This window comes from Macadamia integrifolia, unplaced genomic scaffold, assembly GCF_013358625.1.
Source record: "Macadamia integrifolia cultivar HAES 741 unplaced genomic scaffold, SCU_Mint_v3 scaffold_38A, whole genome shotgun sequence".
NCBI lineage: Eukaryota > Viridiplantae > Streptophyta > Magnoliopsida > Proteales > Proteaceae > Macadamia > Macadamia integrifolia.
This window is the reverse complement of record NW_024870665.1, coordinates 178334-191326: the sequence shown is the minus strand read 5'-3', so window position 1 is coordinate 191326 and position 12993 is coordinate 178334. Positions and strand designations below refer to the sequence as shown.

Genomic DNA, 12993 nt, shown 5'->3' with positions numbered 1-12993 from the left:
TTGGCATAACAGGAGATCCGGGGCCCAGAGGGTGGCCTGCAATCTAGCTAATGAAAGTTGGCTTGACTCCTTCCCTTCTTCCCATGCTTGCTTCGTTCAACCTGGTGTTTCTGATCATAGCCCCATCTCTATTCATGTTCTCCCCTCCAGATCTTTTGGTCCCAAGCCTTTCAAGTTCTTTGACATGTGGACTTCTTATGCTAGCTTCCAAGCCTTAATCCTCAATGCTTGGAATACCCCTACCCCCCGATCCCTTTCTCCTCTCCTAGCTTTTCCTAGAAAGCTTAAGAATGTTAAAGTCTCCCTCAAGACTTGGAACTCATCAATCTTTGGGAACATTTCCTCCAGAGTCTTGGAAAGTAGAGAAAAACTTCACACTATCCAATATGGACTCCAATTGGACCTTCTCAACCCTGTCCTGGTTGAGGAGGAAAAATCTGCTTCCTTTGAGTTATCCTCGCTTCTTGATCAAGAAGAATCCTTTCTCCGGCAAAAAGCCCACGTCAAATGGCTTGATCTGGGGGATTCTAACTCTACCTATTTCCATAGGTCTCTCAAAGCTAGGAACAATGCTAATACTATTCCTATGCTTATCTCTTCTTCCGGAGTTGAACTCTTTTCCTCTGATCTTATCAAGGTTGAAGCTGTCTCTCATTTCCAGTGACTCTTTAACCCCATCCCCACTCCTATCCCCACCATCCCCCCAAATCTCCTCAACAAGTCGGTCCTGATCGACCTTCTCCCCTTCCTCCAATCTATCCCGAGTGAGGAGGAAATCCACTCAGCGGTCCTCTCCCATAAAGCTAACAAATCTCCTGGTCCGGATGGCTTCAGTATGCTTCTCAACTTGCTGGAACATCATCTGAAATGACCTCATCCTGGCAATTCGTAGCTTTTTCTACAATCCTAATCATATCACTTGGATTAACCACACCTTCCTCTGCCTCATCCCTAAATTGGAAGGTGCGGCTGCAATGAATGATTTTAGACCCATCTCTCTCTGCAACCTCCTCTATAAATTCATTGCAAAAATTCTTGCTAATAGGATCCAAAAAGTCATTGACAATCTTGTTAGCCCCAATCAAATAGCCTTTATTGCTGGGAGAAGTATTGTGGACAACATTATCCTTTGTCATAAAATTGATCCCACTCCCCGGCTGCTCTTCTCAAGATAGACATTCACAAAAACTTTTGATACTATCAGCTGGGACTTCATTACCAATGTCTTACTTGAGATGGCTTCCTCCCCTCTTTTGTCCACTGGATTTGTATTTGCATTTCCTCCCTTAAATTCTCCATCCTTGTGAATGGTAGTCCGGATGGCCACTTCCATTCTGGAAGAGGGATTCGCCAGGGCTGCCCCCTCTCTCCTCTTCTTTTCTCCCTTGCCCTCGAAGTCCTTTCTTGTTCAATCCAATCTTCCACTGACATCCATCTTATTTCCCCTATTCCCAAATGTAAATCTCTCCTCCTTTCCCATCTGGGTTTTGTTGATGACATTATGATCTTTTCCAAGGCAGATCCCCTTTCCATCTCTACCATTATGTCCAATCTCCACTCCTTTGAAACTCTCTCGGGTCTCAAAACTAATCTTCTCAAATCCAACATCTTCCTCTCTAGAGTCTCCCCAAAAACTACTGATTCCCTCTGTGGGATCTCGGGTATCGCTTTGGGTAAGCTGCCTATCAAGTACCTTGGTCTTCCCCTCATCTCTTCTAGGCTTTCTGCTCACCATTGCACTCCCCTTCTTAATCTCCTAAGGAAGAAGCTCCAACTCTGGAAAGGCAAACTCCTTTCCTTTGTTGTTGCCTAACCCTGATTCGTTCGGTCCTTCAATCCATTTATTTGTGTTGGTCTGGCACCTTTGTTCTTCCTGTTTCAGTGATCAAATCTTATGAAGGCCTAATGTGCTTCTTCCTCTAGAAAGGTTCGGATTCCTCCAAATTTCTCAAACCCCTCACTTGGAAGGTTTGCCTTCCTAAACTGAAGGCGGGCTTGGGATTAAAAGAATCCAGGACTCCAATTCAGTTGGAATCCTCAAGCTTATCTGGAAAATCGTGACCAAGTACAAAAATATCTGGGTTGATTGGATCCTAACGGGTCCTCTTAAACACCACTCCCTTTGGACTTCTGCTTCTTCCTTGGACTCTTCTTGGATATGGAGGAAGATTCTTGAGTATAGGCCTATGGCCTTGTTTGCCATTTCTTACTCCATAGGAAATGGCAATTCCACCTCCCTTTGGAAGGACCCTTGGCACCCCTCGAGCATTCTTTCCCAAATCCTTACTCCTAGAGTAATCTACTCTTCGGGTCTTCTTGCAAATGCCAAAGTCTCCCATATTCTCTCTCCTTCGGGATGGTCTCCTCCCCACTCTACCCCCTCTCTCTGATCTTTGGTCTTCCCTTCCCCCTATTCCCCCTGGTCACCATGGAAGGGAGGAAAATTGCACCTGGCTCCCCTCCTCCAATGGGATAATCTCCTCTGCCTCTGCTCGGACCCATGTTCGCCCTCCCTCTCCATTGGTTATGTGGCATAATCTGGTTTGGTTCAAGGGTCACATTCCCAGACATAGCTTCACCTTATGGAGATGTATGTCCAATTGCCTTCCCACCCAATCATTCCTCAATCACCGTTTCATCCCTGTCAGCCCCTCTTGCTGTTTTTGCCCTTCGGATACCGAAGATATCCCTCATCTCTTCATTGCTTGCCCATTCTCCTCCCTTGTTTGTAAGAAGGTCCTTTCCAACTGATGGCCTTCCCACAAGACTATTCTCCCCTTTGATCTGGAATGGGTGTGGGTAAATATGACTTTCTCGAGTCCTTCTATTTGTGATATGATTGGAAAATTGGCTTTTTGTGCTACTATCAATCATCTTTGGATCGAATGCAGCATTTGTAGATGGACCCCCAAATCCCATTCTCAGGACTAGATTTGGAAAGCTATTTACTTTGATGTCACTTCCAAAGCCCAAGCCCAAGCCCAAGCCCAAGCCCAAGCCCTCGTTAACCGTCACCCAAAGCCAATTCCTAGCTCCCCAAAAAACTCCCTCATCATCAACTCCTGGAATCTTCAGGCTGATCTCTTTCAGCCCCCTTGAAGTGGTTAGTTGTTGGTGCTCCCCCCACTGCCCGGTTTTGTTTTGCTTTTGCTTTTGTTTTATTTGTTCCCCCTGGGTCGGCTTCTTCTTGTTGGCTTAAGCCTTCCCTCCCCTCCCTTTTCCCTTATATATTCTTTTCTCCTTGGTAATGAATTATTTATCCACCAAAAAAAAAAAAAAGCTGCCCATTTTTTGAGTAGGCATGTGAAATGATTGGATTTACCGTCATTGAAAAAAGGTGTGTAATACTAAAAGGGTAGAAAGGTCCACACATTTTTCCCCGTCACATACAAAACCACCAAAACTAAAACTTGTGAAAAATGGATGAAATTTTATTAGAATTTATTATTTTTTTGCCTAATTTTGTCATTTCTATAAAAGATTTGGAAGGCTGTGTTGGCAAGGAAAATTTAAGGGGAAGCAGAGGGAAATTTTCAAACTTAAAAAAAAAAAAAACTTTTGTAATCATTACCCCATGTGATCCCATGTGATTGTATAAACCAATTAAGTTATATTTAGTAAATTGAAATTGAATAACTAAATATGGAATGATTTGGAGTTAGTGATATAATCACTTGGGGTAATGATTACAAAAATTCCTTTTGTAAGTTAGAAAGTTCACTTTTCTTCCCTTTAATTCCCCTTGCAACCAAACGGAGCAGAAAGGATGAAAGATAGATTCAAAGCTTACCTTGTTTTAAGCTCAAGAACCCTGGAGAAGGTAGGTGTTGATGTTTCATTTTCTACAATCCCTTCAAATGTTTGTTTGATTGATTTAGACTGGTTGAAATCACCGATAAATGTGTTGTATCTCAGTTTAAGCGAAGAAACTTACAATGAATAATATGTTATTTTCATAGAAATAGGTTGAAACGTATTGTGATAGAGACTTATAAAGCCGTCATTCTCCCCCCCCCCTCTTTTGGGGGCCATTTTGGCTGAAAGCCTAAAACAATTCCTAGAATTCTGAATGAAATATGTTTCCATATTTAGCAACATCAGGTGATCTTTGAAGTTCAAAGTATTAGCTTTAAATTTTAATTTGTGCATAAGATTTGTGATTTCAAGTGAAATTGACTTAATGATATTTGAAAAGTTTCCTCCCAGTGAGCAAGGATTAATGTATCGGTATTGGTCACCGTATCGGTCGACTAAAATTAAGATACATATCAGAGGGTATCATGTCGTATCGGAGATACGCTAAGATACGCTAAAGATACACATAAAATGGATGGGAAACATTTTTTTAAACACTTTTGCATAAAGAATTTGTTAAAAAAAGCTATTGATAACATGTATTATGCATAAACACTAAGTTGAGGGTATCGCACTAAGAATTAAAGGTTTTTGGTTGTCCCATAAATGTAAAATCCTTGTTGCCAACTTTGATTTCCACTTTAGTTAGATAGAAATATGGCTGGTAGCAACTTTGGAACAAAAACCTCTCAAAAAATCGTGTTTTTTCTGAAAAATTACCCATCTTGGCCATTATATGACCGTAGCGCGTTGTACTCACCGATACGTCCCAATCGATATATACCGATACGTACCGATACTCACCGATACGTATTAATCGATACATATCGATACTCACCGATACGTATCGATACATACCGAAACGTACATTTCACCTCGATTTTATATTTTTCATAGACTCGTATTGGTGCATATTGTATCGTATCAATGTGTATCGGTGGTGTATTGATGCATATCGGTATGTATCGTAGGATATATATCAATACGAAAGGATTTTAAAAATTTCATGTATCATATCGGTGTGTATCGTATCGGTTGGCTAAATTTAAGATACGTATCGGAAGGTATCATATTGGTATCAGAGATACTTTAAACCATGCCAGTGAGTGTGTGACAGACATCCTTGTAACTTCTTTCATTGCCCCCTTGGACGACATCCACTGCGCATTGACATAAGCAATTTGATGCTTTGTTCTTATTAAAAAAAAAACTGTGATAGGAATTTGGTTATTATATTGCATACCATGAGAGAAGAACCATCATGTGTGGATCTTACTATGAGAATTTATTTTCAGTTTGTCACGATCTATGACTGCATCTATTTTCTTTGTCTTTCAGTTTGTACATGCGGTACTGCATTTTATTTACTCAGTTTTCATATGAAGTGATCAAAATAAGTGATTCTGCTTCTTCCATGACCGGTGGCAACATTTTCCTTTTGTTCGTTTATTAATTAGGTTATTTTTTTTCCTATTTATACAAATATTTGCTCTTTTTTTTTTGGGTAATACTGGATTTTATGTTTTGCAATTCTATATGTTGCTGAATCTTTTCCTTGTCCATGTATGCTTCATGATTGAGTTTCTGCACAAATTTTTTGCTTCCTTGTCCCCCTTTTATGCTAGACTCAGTTATTAATTGGTGATCTCAAGGTCCATGAGGCAATATACAAATCTTTCTATATATTTATTCATAGGTATTGAGGTTCCGTAAATACAAATTTTTATCTGTAATTTCTCTTACAGCAAGCCAGAGTCATAGAGGAGTCCACTGATTTCAAGGTTGGGAGTTATTATGGAAGTTCTAAGCATTTGAAAACACATGCTGGATGGGACAAAGAGATTGAACAGTATGAGGTTGGCATGATTCTTAAATAACATTTCCTTTTCTAACTTGTAATCTACATTCTTTGTGGAAGTTAAAATTAAGTTGCGTTTTTTATGTTAATACTTCTTTTCTGAGGGTCTGTTAAAGAGATTGATGCATATCTTGGACACTGGGAAAGCGCAAAGGATAGATTAAAGATTGATGGAAAACCAATAGATGTGAGACTAGAATCCAGGGGCAAAAAATGTGCTGTAGTCTTCAGATACCCCATCAAGAAGTTGGCTTTTGATGACAATAATGCAAATAATGTTGACATAATCTAATCAAACTTGCAATTACTCCATCTGGCCTTCTTGTGAGATTCTATGAATAATTGTTCCACACCAAGCAAAGCACAAATATTAAAAAATTTCAAGTCTATTTTGTCCCATTATGATAATGTCAAAATTCAAGCTCTGAAATACAATTCTGAGCGGAGGGGAAGGGAAAAGTCTGAAAAAGTGAGCCCTTGTATGGTAGGAGAAGGTTTACAGATTGAATCCTTGAAATTAAGTAAAAAAGTTGAGGTGCAGAAAAAAGAAATTCCTGCTAAATTTTCTGGAAATGCGATACAAAAATTATCAAGTCAACTTACAAATTTTGAATGTTATTTTCCAGAAGATGTGGTTGTAATTTGTAACTTGGCAAATACTTCCATTGCCACTTATGTCGAACACCACTTCCACTTGTGGCTAAATTTTTTCTCAAAGTCTCCCATCTGGAACATGCCTTCTTGTCATGCACAATAAAAACGAAAGACAAATGACAAAGAAATACAAAATAAATTTTATAGCTAAGTTGATTTTCTGGGAAATAATTTTCCCTTCAAACAAATAGAACAATTAATATATTTTCCTAATTTTATATTTTTTCAAAACAATTTGGTGGGGGTGGGTGTGTGTGACATTCTATGTATCATCCTTTATGCAACTCGTTGCAATTTTTTAGTCTTTGTAAGCACCTCAATTTTATTATCATTGCATTTTTAAATTCGGTGAAATTTTGGGTTGGTCTTTGTGTTCAAGAGATTTAAATTTGGATATATCAGAATTTTTCCATAGTTGTCAAGGTGTACGACTAGGCGTCTAGGCAGCCTATTTTATATTTGTTATTTCATTTACTTAAGATATATTATTCATAAATAAGCAAATACCTCCTATTTGAGTTCAATGAAAATAGTTTAGAATCAAATTCTAAAAGGATATAAAGTCAATCCCCTAGTCCAAGAACAAAACCTGAATTTTTGGTTGTATTGGCGATTTTCAACTTTCAAGTGTTGGGGTTTTTCTCAATTCAGAAAATTTCATAAATCTTATCATAGTAAAGCATTGCTGAAAACCAAAAGTCCGGTAAAATAATCTTTCGTTTTGATATCCGTAAAATTATTTTCATTTAGGTAATTATAACAATATTCACGCACTTTAAAATGAGTTTAACCGGAACATAATTTTGTCATTAAAACTCAGATTTAAGTAATCTTAGACTTGTTGGAAAATTGTTTTTTTGCTCCACCTAATACAATGTCTTGTATAAAAATAAAATCATTTGACTAGTCAAATTTATTATAGGACAAGAACATTTCTCTAAATGTTGATTTTTGATGGCTTAGTCTTAGTGTGACTTAATGTTGATTTTTGATGACTTGATGTGGCTTAATGTTCGTCTTGGCGCCGTAACAACTATGGATTTTTCTAGTCTTGTGACTTCATATGTTTTGGAAAGGTCTGAAACTTGGGAATATTTTCTATTTGATTTAATCATTACTGATACTTATTCCAAGTTGTGACTTTGATAACTTCTGTGAAGGTAAAAGGTAAAACAAAATATCTTTATTATTTGCTGAAAGAAATTCCAGTGTAAATCCCTTCCAATTGTTCAACCTTGAAGAAGGGAAGAAACTTAAATTATTAACCCATCGTTTCACTTGATCACCCTTAAAAAGGAAGTAGCTTGTTCCTGAAGCTATGAGGAAGCGTGTTGAAGAAGTAAGAAAAAATTACTCTTGATTCATATTTCTTGAAGCTCAGTTGAATTCCAAGACTTGCATGACTTTTTAATATGAATGGATGGAAATACAATTAAAGATTCCTTTATCTGAAAATCATGGTTCTAATGCTCTTCTTAGTCACCATTGGTTTCTTTGTGCTTGCTGTGTGCTGACAAGGTCTGTACAGGTTCTTGTTATGACCCCTCAAATACTAGTACATAATTTACACCATTGCTTCATCAAAATGGACCAAATTGCACTTTTGATATTCGACGAGTGTCATCATGCACAGGCACGAAGCAGTCATCCTTATGCACAAATCATGAAGGTACTTGTACTTCCCAACATATTTTCTTCCTTTCTTTCCTTACTCCTTGTAACAGTTAAACGTGTTTACAATTTTGTAGGAGTTCTATGAAACTGGTGCATTGAAGCTTCCCCGTATATTTGGCATGACAGCATCTCCTATTGTGGGAAAAGGTAATACAGCACTCTCTTATTTGTTATAAATCAGAGGGCTGGGGATAGATAACCTGCAGTTCCTTTAAAAATGTGATAGGACAAGGCCACTAAAGTAACAGATTACAACATAATATACAACAGAATGTATGGCCAAACCGAACCAAAGCCCCAAGAAAGACTGGCCTGCAAGGCAGCCCTCCCCCTTCTCCCCCCACCACCTCCCCCAAAAAAAAAAAAAAAAAAAAAAATCCTGTATGCTATCACCCCCTCTAGCCAACTCATCCACTAAAGAGATCACAAAACAAAGCCTCATGAAAAAGGAAGGTTCCCACTACTGCATAAGGCTTTGGTTTTTCTTCTGTGAGATATATATCTCCATGAACCATGACCCGACCAGCTTAGAGACACCTTTCAACAATGGTCTCCAGCTATCCATTTGCAACTTCAACCTCCAAAACCCTTTATCACCACTTTAATTTCAGAGGTCGTGGAAGTGATGTGCCAGTAGGGCCCAAAGAGAAAAGAACAGCTCCCTCATGATCTCTAAACACACCCCTACCAGGCAAGGATTTCCCGTGGCACTCTTATCCACATTGAGTTTCAATTACATTTTGGGGAAGAGGAGTTCAAATGTGCTGAACTTGATGTTCCACGTGCAAGTTCAATTCAGTTTTTGCCTCTTGAGAACTGTAATTTCTGATTCTGAACTTTGTTCTTCTACCGTTGTCTTTTCAAAATTCAACTTTTGCTAATCCCTCCACTTGACCTACTTTAATTTCCTTGAATCTTGGTTGTCAAACTCTGTCATACATTCTGGCTTTCAACTCAAAGGTGCACCTTTATTGGGCAGGGGGGGTGAGTGGATACTGGTTACATGCCAATTCTAGTTTATAGTCTCCATTGCGACTTGCACGGTTCACCTTTGAAGTGATTTCAATATTGGACCTTGTATGCATAATAGTTCCGAATTGAATCTCTTTGGGTAAGAATAGACGAGGAATCCATGAAATCATGAAGGAAAAAAAGCTTGCCAAATTAACATAAAATGATATGAAATGCACTTAACCTGATTTCCCACAAGAATGATATGTTGTCATATCCATATAGTTGATTAAGTATACTAAAAGTCACATCTTAATGATTTTCCCTTACTTTGACTAACCAATATAGGAATTGCATTTGATACATTGATACGTTAATCGAATTAAATGTATCTAAAGATTATACCATTTGTTAAGTAACATCAGAAGACAAGATAGACAATTATAATATTTACATTGAAGCATCAGGTGGAACAAAACAAAAGCTCTCTTTTTTTTCCCCCCTGTTTGACGTTATTTGGTTGAATTGTTACTCTTTCAGGTGCATCCAAAGAGGAACTACCAATATGTATCAATAGTCTTGAGAAATTACTTGATGCTAAGGTGTGGTCTGAGGACTAAATTGAGAAAATTTTTTGATTTACTGCCTGTTTATCTTCTGTTGCATTCTTGAAGATTACTCTGAGGACCTGGATCAGTACCTCCTCTGGTCTCCCCTTCATGTGTACCCTTACATTTGTTATACACACCATAATGTGGCTGGACTTAATATTATCTTGTGTCGTCTCAAAAATCAGAATTTGTCCTGGTGGATAATTCTAACCATCTGTTTTACATATTTTCAGTTAAATGGTAACGTTTGGAAAAAAAAATAAAAAAAATAAAAAGCCGTAGTTCTAAATCTTGTTTCGGTAGGCCATTTGTCAGGCCGAGATGAACGAAATACCAGAATTTTGCTGAAATAGTGTATTTTTTTGGCAGAATGTTTCGGTTGGCTGTTTCAGTGGGCAATCAGCCATATTAGGCTCCGATACTATAAGGAAACCTTGTTTTAGCCTATATAAACATGTGTAAACCTTCATATTGTAAGAAAAGTCACACAAAGTGGTGTTTTAGATTTGCACCCTTGGTAATAAACGTCGAACCCTATTGTTTACCATATGTATCATTTTCCCATTCTACACATTGTTTTAGTACCAGAAGACATAATTGGCAAGTAAAACAAGTAAATTATGCACCATGAATGAAGAAACATAATATTGATTAATTATTTATGAAATATTACAAACTACATGGTACAACTGGCATGACACCCAAGTCCCAAATCTCCCTAGTCCCAACAATACAATACTGTCTGCTAAGTGCTATAGGAACTATAACATTCTGGATTGAGTCCACTCATGGTCCGATAGAGCTGATGGAGCCGATTCAAACATATATATAATTGGGCCCCATCAAATGTAGATTAACCCTAATTTTTCACATATTTTTTGTGGGAAAAAATATATTTTAAACCAGAAAAATAATAATTATATATAAATAATTTTTTTTTCTAACACCGGCCTCTGGTGTTTGACATAAAAATATCATTAACCATCGGGTATTTATCGTGTTATCTGCCAACTTTGAACTGTTGATGTGACCAAATCTTTACCAATATGTAGAAATCGATCTCTTTTGAGTGATGTGGCAACCTCCAATAGTATATTCCAGCAGTTTGAGGCGGTGATGTGGCAAAAATCCATGCAACGAGGTTTTTCTCCTTTCTTCCGGAGAAACTTGCAACCAAGACTCAGAAAATGAAGTATGAACTGGTTTGTGTCGTTTTGGCACAAAACAGTTGGAAAATCTGGCGTTTTACTGAAATTTTGACCAAATACATGTCTGGTGTTTTGCCTACCATTTCGTTTTGGTAGGATTGACACTAGCGAAATCTCAGCAAATTTTTGTCGAGATATAGAACTATGATAAAAAGATGGTAGGAATAAGGTGTCCACATCTTCTACTCATATGGAGAATGATAGTGGGCCACTACCCAAGTTTGAATTTGATTTTTAGCGCTTCGAGTTTCCATGATCCCAATCATTGTTCCTTGAAACAATATTAGTAACATGCTACCATAGTCTAGAGGGAAAGAAGAGAGAGAAGAGAAGAGAATAAGAAAGAAGATGTGCTTGCAAGCCAAAAAGAATGAGGCTCATGGTTTTGGGTAACTCGTAAAATTGTGAGTCCTTTGACTATATATATTGAATTAATAATAGGGGATTGACCATTATAAGCCTAAGTCATGACATAAAAACCCTTCTCAACCCATTTAAATGCCAAAACTGCCCTTATGACTACACTAAGAAAAATAACACCATTCTCAACACTCCCCTCACTCAAGTTCGAACATGTACATCTCTCATGCCCAGCTTGAGACAACCCTTAAAGAAGGCTGGACAAAGCAAAGCTTTGGTGAATGTATCACCAAGTTGATTCTCAGAAGAGATAAACAGAGTAATGGTCAGCTTCCTTTTTACTGCAGTTCTTATAAAATGAAAGTCGACCTCAATGTGTGTAGTTCTCTCATGAAACGATGACTTATTGGCGATGTAAATGTTTGCCCGATTATCGGAAAACATATCTATGGATTTAGTAAACCTAGGCTCGAGAAGAAGTTACCTCAACCACATTAACTCAACTGCAGTATGAGCCATAGCTCTATACTCATCTTCAACACTAGACCTTGCCACCATAGTCTTCCTTTTTCTCCTCCATATGACAAGGTTACCACCAATGACAGTACAGTAACCAGTAGCAGACCTCCTGTCACCTTCATCACCAATCTAGTCTGCATCAGAATACCCAACGAATTCATCATGTGTGTTAGGATTGTAAATATAGCCTTTTCCTGGAGCACCCTAAAGATATCTCAAAACTGGACAGGTTGCCACTAAGTGAACCTTCTTGGGTGTTCCCATAAACTGGCTGATGACTCCAACAACAAAAGAAATATCTGGCTGGTAACCATATGATAAATGGGTCTACCAGTACCAGCTAACCACCTATACCCATGCTTGTTTGCAAGCTCCTCGTCATCATTTTGTTGAATAACCTAGAGGTGGGTGAATTAGGTTATCACTAGTGGATTTTCTGTCTTTTTCGATTCGATTTACAACAATATTTTGTAAAATTTCTAACTGATGTGGTTCGACTCCTAGAGTCTACTCCACTCCACTCAAAATCACCTTGAGGGTTCCCCTAGTATTTCCCTTTCAATGCAATGGATGCGGAAATCTACCTTCACAAAATGTTTTTCAAGGACAAGAGGATCCTTTACAACATTTTTTAGAGGATGAGAGGGTCCTTTGCAATAGCCTAGTTACCGTCTAGATTAATGCACAACTACAATGCTCAACCTAGAGCAATGCTAAAAGTATGATGATGAATAATTGGAGCTTGTTACCTAGCAAGGACTGTGCCAGTACTCCTTGTGAGAGTACAAGTGGTATTAATGATGTCCACTTGAGTCTCCTTGCGTGCTTCACTTGATGAGATTGATGACGAGATGATTGGTGTGAAGGCCACAATATGAGTTTGCTTCTTCAGCCTGATTGGAAGTACTTGATCTCATTAGAGCTCGAGTTGAATGATCTTTGATGCTCAATATAATGATTGTTTTTGAGGTAGGTAGGTGAATTTTGTTTAATGATGTACAATGCTCTAAAACAGAGGGCTCCTAATGGCCTTGAAGAATTGTCTGACTTGGCCCCTAAAGGATTTTTTTCCCATGTACGGCGAGCCGGATGTTGGAATATAGCTATTAGGAATGGTTTGGACATCAAGATTTGATCCGGTGAGCCGATTCCCAATACGGTTTCCAATCGGCTCGCATCCGGACTCATTTTGGAAGCCACTGTTTTCAACCCTGGGTGTAACTGGTGAGCTGGTTGCCATTCTGGATTCAGTCCGGTTGCATCCAGATTCTCAACCAGTGAGCCGGTTGGCTTATTTTAAGAC

General features: G+C 38.3%; 1 protein-coding gene across 1 annotated transcript in view; it reads left to right on the top strand.

Moving 5' to 3' along the window:
* Nucleotides 1-12993, top strand: part of LOC122071630 (endoribonuclease Dicer homolog 4) — a 130743-nt gene that overhangs the window by 26285 nt on the left and 91465 nt on the right. Inside the window, exons 3-6 of the mRNA XM_042636010.1 lie at nucleotides 5601-5711; nucleotides 7896-8036; nucleotides 8116-8188; nucleotides 9533-9594. Coding sequence (XP_042491944.1) covers nucleotides 5601-5711; nucleotides 7896-8036; nucleotides 8116-8188; nucleotides 9533-9594 — 387 coding nt within the window. The remainder of the gene's footprint in view (nucleotides 1-5600; nucleotides 5712-7895; nucleotides 8037-8115; nucleotides 8189-9532; nucleotides 9595-12993) is intronic.